Source organism: Montipora foliosa, chromosome 11, assembly GCF_036669935.1.
Source record: "Montipora foliosa isolate CH-2021 chromosome 11, ASM3666993v2, whole genome shotgun sequence".
Classification (NCBI taxonomy): Eukaryota; Metazoa; Cnidaria; class Anthozoa; order Scleractinia; family Acroporidae; genus Montipora; species Montipora foliosa.
This window is the reverse complement of record NC_090879.1, coordinates 2,769,332-2,774,331: the sequence shown is the minus strand read 5'-3', so window position 1 is coordinate 2,774,331 and position 5,000 is coordinate 2,769,332. Positions and strand designations below refer to the sequence as shown.

The window sequence follows — 5,000 nt, the reverse complement described above, 5'->3', positions numbered from 1 at the left end:
TACAATTAGGGATACATGAAATACGAATGAAATTTCAAGATGGTGGCCAATTTGTGAAGTTCATCGTACAGAAACAATCGGAGAGCTGGAAAGCTCCAAATAAATAAAGGTAATGTGCATGTAAATGCCTCATTATGTTGACAAAGTATTTAATTTGACCAATAAATTATTTTTAGGGGTACTCCATTTAGGTACTCCATATGGTACTCCATGGAGTAGGGCTCCGCGTTTTGCCCTTTCCCGAGAATTTCAGTCGTTATGCATACACATAATTACCCTTAAAAAATTACTTCTTTAAATTTCCACCATATGCATGATGAATGATAATTAAGTTCAACTACTGAGGGTAATATTGCCTCTTCTGCTGATTGAAATAATTACAACTTATAGGTAAAACGTACCTGATATCTTGAAAATATAAGCTCAGGATTAAAATAAAGCTGGAAAGGCGTTATCAATTCGAGCTGCTGTATAAACAAACAAAGCAAAACAATATTGGAGTCCAGATACCTTACTTTTAAGCCTTCCTAAAAACGCCGAAGAAGACGCATGAAATCCTTGAAATTTTGGCCAAAAATTATCCTTACCACTGCAAGAGTTGTAACTACACAAGCAGTCGCATAAGTCCGAGTAACAACCGGCATTTGCAGATATTCTTGTTGAAATGTTTGGTACGCCATTTTGCTTCTCTTTTCTGACACGTCAGTATCTCCAGCCTTCCGGCTGTTTTTTTTATACCGGTGGAAGTCTGGTACCGTCTACGAATTCAACATGGCGGACCACTTTGAAGCAGAGAAGGGAGAAGACCTTCCGTTTCCTAACCAGCAAATGCCCCTTAGTTCCATCATTCCAGCTGTCCAAGAGGCGAGAAGACACAGACCTCCGTTTGTCCCTTCAGTTGGACTTCCCAACGTGATCAGAACGCCGCAGGAACTTATGGTGGAAAGAGTGATGGAGAATTGCGCTTTCAAGTCTATTTTGGCCGGAGTTGTAGGTACAAATAAGGTTATAGGCTAAACTACAGAATACAAGGCCGGTTATTTCCATGTAATCGAATAAAAATAGTGCTTACTGTGACGTGCTTCGTTCTTCAAAAGAACCGACTAATTTGCTTGAGGTGGTACGATGTGCAGTCAGTGTAAACTGCAGATACTGCCAATACTTCAACCTGCTCGAAGAAATAAATAATAAACAAACAAACAAGACTGCAGACTGGGTATAAGATGCAGACTCCAGGCTGGCTTTAAAATGCAGACTGAGGCCTAAATTGTCGATATATTTTCAAGTCACCTTAGGGTCACGCAATGTTGGTCTCGTTTTCTCTGCCGCAAAAATTTCCTACTAATAGTAGCCTACTAGGTCTATTTCAAGTCAACAGTTGCTTTGCTCTCACTTGCTCCAAGCTTTCGCTGTAGTTCAGCATGGCGGGGATTTCTGCTAATGCATCAAAGGTAAGACTGCAGACTGAGGCCTAAATTGTCGCATTGTTTAAAAATCGTTCAGAAAATATGTGTTCCACTTACTGTAGTGACCACAATCGCCTTCCCCCCAAAAAATCTGTTCTGTTTTATTTTCTTAGCTCGATATGTCAGACATCTTTTCGCTTCCTCCTATTTTCCACAAAGGCCTCTGTTGTTTCAAACTTTCATTCATGCATACTAAATACTATTTCCAAAATTGGTCACGCAGATGTTATGATGACATACTGACTTTCACAGTGACGTCATCAAATTCGCAAGATGTTTTGATGTAATGCACAGATCTGAGAATTGGAAAGGTGATCTATGGAATTTGTCTCCTATGACAACTCTTTTGGCTTTTTCCATTGAACGGTTTCGATTTTATTATTATTATTTTTTTATTTCAAATTTTCAATGGTAACAATAATAAATAGACCTATTTGGAAATTTTTGCAGCAGAGAAAACAAGACATTGTTGCCTGACCCTATTAAAAATATATCGTGTATCAAACGATGTGACAATTTAGGCCTCAGTCTGCATTTTAACCCAGTCTGCAGTCTGCACTTATACCCAGTCTGCAGTCTGCATTTTATACTGACCGGTACTATGTGGTCTTAAATTTTTTAGCAGCTCTTACTAAATAAATTGCAAAGAATAGCGGTAGTCGTTAAGAATCTGACTCCACCAACGACTTGGCCAGTGCATCGAGAAATCACCAACACACTACTTGTAGGACATTACTAAACAATGAAACACCGAAACACTGAAACAGCAAAGCACCAAAACACCATGTATGATCCCACCATACATTGAATACTAACCGACCAAGGTTGGATTTGAGATTAAATGTCGTTTTAGGCCCAAAATGTTATTGCTGCTAATCTCAGTCTTAATCTGAATCCTAATCTTAATATCAATGAATTTGGAGCAATGACGTTTTAGGCCTAATTAGGTCTAAAATGATATTTAATCTCAAATCAAACCTTTGTCAGTTAGTACTCAATGTATGGTGGGGTCATACATGGTGTTTTGGTGTTTGGTTTCATTGTTTCTGTGTTTTGGTGTTTCCCTGTTTCTAGCCTGTTCCAGGCTCTCAGATAGTCGAGAAAACGAAAAGAACTGCGTGTGAAAAGCGAGTGGGGGCTTGGATCGAGGTGAGGCAGGAGAGCCTGTAAGCATCTCTTTAAATTCTTCATTCCGCCCACTTTGCAAATAACCTTGGCATGTCAAAATGTCAATGTCAAAGTGTTGAAAAAGGGCAGCATTGTGTGGTCCCACGCGAGTTCAAGCGCGATTCTTTTATTGTTGTTCAAAGGTGATGCGTTAATTCTCACTTGTGCGAGTACGTTAGCCAGAATTTAAGGCACTTTTAGGAAAATAACTTTACAAGCGAACGAAGGCATTGTCAAAGCAACCGGGAAACGAGTGTCGAAGAAATCAGCGACAGGAGATTTAGCAAATTCGACCAAAAGACACGACCAGTTCGAAAGCTGCGAGTTCCCGATGCTCTGTTGACTTTTCCAAGGAAAACAGAAACCCGACCATTGAAGTTTCTGGCCTAGATGATAAGATGGTCTCATCAATAAACTTCAGCTCTGATGCATCAGGACAACCGATAATGAATGTGAAAGATTGATATTTCATGTGGATGGCTTCAATTGCATTTGCAGTATACAGACACGTAGCCATCACCTTCGCTTCCTGAAAATCGCTTGATCTTTTAAAGCTTTAAGACATACAACGGAAATACAAGCCTGTTTTCGGCAATTTTTTTGGTTTTTTCTTTTTTCTCTCATTTTTTCGAAGGCAATGAAGGCAGAAATTTAATTGACCCTAGCTGGTGAATTCGAATACGCAGCCAAGTATTTGCATAAGAAAGAAATATTTTTCTCGTTCGTCAGAGTTTTCAGAGAGCGCCGTTGAATGCTAACAATTGTGGCGTGGAGGGGACATAATAGTTGTGTCAAATGCGAACTATATATCGTACCCGGTGATGCTATATTGTAAGCGGTGTGGAGAGATGTCGTATCACAACATTGAAGCGCTTTCGCAACGCGCGGCAGTAACTGAAAATTTATGCTTTTACCAAAACCAGTTGGAAGCATTGCAAACGGATCGTTTTTTCGACTTATTAAAGTTGAACAGACACAACTTTTGCTCGAATCTGAGGGCTTGTACGTTTGGGAATACTTTACGACACTCGGCGACAGAGTTGACCTCTCTCTTTCGTGCTCCGCGCGTGAATCAAAATGATGACGAAAGTGTTACTTTACTTTACTTTACTTTACTTTATTTATTTCACAGCAAAGAAGCAAATTACAAATTAGAAGCAAAGTACAAATTGATGTAAACTGTCAACATTGACCAATCAGAGGGTATACCAGGAGCTGGTATACCAGAATGAAGAATTTAAAGAGATGCTTACAGGCTCTCCCACCTCGCCTCGACCCAAGCCCCCACTTGCTTTTCACACGCAGTTCTTTTCGTTTTCTCGACTATCTGAGAGCCTGGAACAGGCTACCCTGTTTCAGTCTTTCGCTGTTTCATGGTTTAGTAATGCCCCTACATTTACCAATGTGCAGGCCAATATGCTATGAACACATTGGCTGACTCACTAACAACCCATTGGCTATGTGCTTGAAGGTATGGATTAAGTGAAGCACCACTTAAAGTGCCCCTGTGACCAAAAATCAATTCATATTAATTTCTCTTTGGATTTCAAAACTATGTTAACAAAACACTAAGTGACCCACGTTTTAAGCCTTGATTTCAAAAAGACACCTATTTATTTTAACTGTAATTTTCCTATTTAATGGTCCGCCATTACGAACATTATGTTCTTGAGAGAGCTGGATCGAGGAGAAAATGGTGTCAAAGGCTCACTAGTTTAATAATGCAATAAGTGTATACGCCGCAGAATTAATTTGCAGCACGGGAGTTTTGGGCTTTCAGACTTTTAAACTCACGCTTTGCATATATAATAAGCTGCGTTTACATGCTGAAATTTTAAGCTAGTGAGCCTCTGATGTCACGTTTCCCTGGATCCAACCATCTGAGGTCCAATCGGTCAGTTTTGAACGCGAGTAATGGCGGACCGTGAAATTCAAAACTTACACTCAAAGTAAACGGCCTTTGGATAAAAATCAAAGCTCAAAATTTTGCCAGTCAGGTGTTAAGCAAACACACTTTCAAAATCTGAAGGAAAAAAGGAAGTGGTTTTTTTGATCACAGGGGCACTTTAAAAAGGTATGTTTTAAGTATGCATAATGCCAACACACCACTGCCATGTAGCCTACATATAAGTGGCGCATAATGTGTGTTTTGACAATAGTCATCAGCCACCTTGTCAACCAACAGTCTGCCAACAGATGGCCAACGGTCAGTTGACTGTCAGCCGATGCATTTGTGGAGTCAAATTCGTTACCATACCCTTCATCACAGGTGTATGCTGTGACCTTTATTGATACAAATAACACATCTCTGCTTTTAAATTCCAACTAGATCATGTTAAAACTGTGGGTCAAAAACACAGGTCAGTG

The 5,000-nt window shown here is 39.8% G+C and overlaps 2 protein-coding genes across 2 annotated transcripts in view; one reads left to right on the top strand and one right to left on the bottom strand.

Annotated features, from left to right (window-relative positions):
• The window catches only part of LOC137976492 (derlin-2-like), a 9,553-nt gene extending 8,825 nt beyond the window's left edge, over positions 1-728 (bottom strand). Inside the window, exons 1-2 of the mRNA XM_068823857.1 lie at positions 588-728; positions 402-467 (exon numbers count right to left, since the gene is read on the bottom strand). Of these exons, the coding sequence (XP_068679958.1) occupies positions 402-467; positions 588-680 (159 nt within the window). The 5' untranslated portion in view covers positions 681-728. The remainder of the gene's footprint in view (positions 1-401; positions 468-587) is intronic.
• Positions 729-743: 15 nt separating this feature from the next.
• Positions 744-5,000, top strand: part of LOC137976493 (mitochondrial import inner membrane translocase subunit Tim22-like) — a 9,329-nt gene continuing 5,072 nt past the window's right edge. Inside the window, exon 1 of the mRNA XM_068823858.1 lies at positions 744-994. Within this exon, the coding sequence (XP_068679959.1) occupies positions 772-994 (223 nt within the window). The 5' untranslated portion in view covers positions 744-771. The remainder of the gene's footprint in view (positions 995-5,000) is intronic.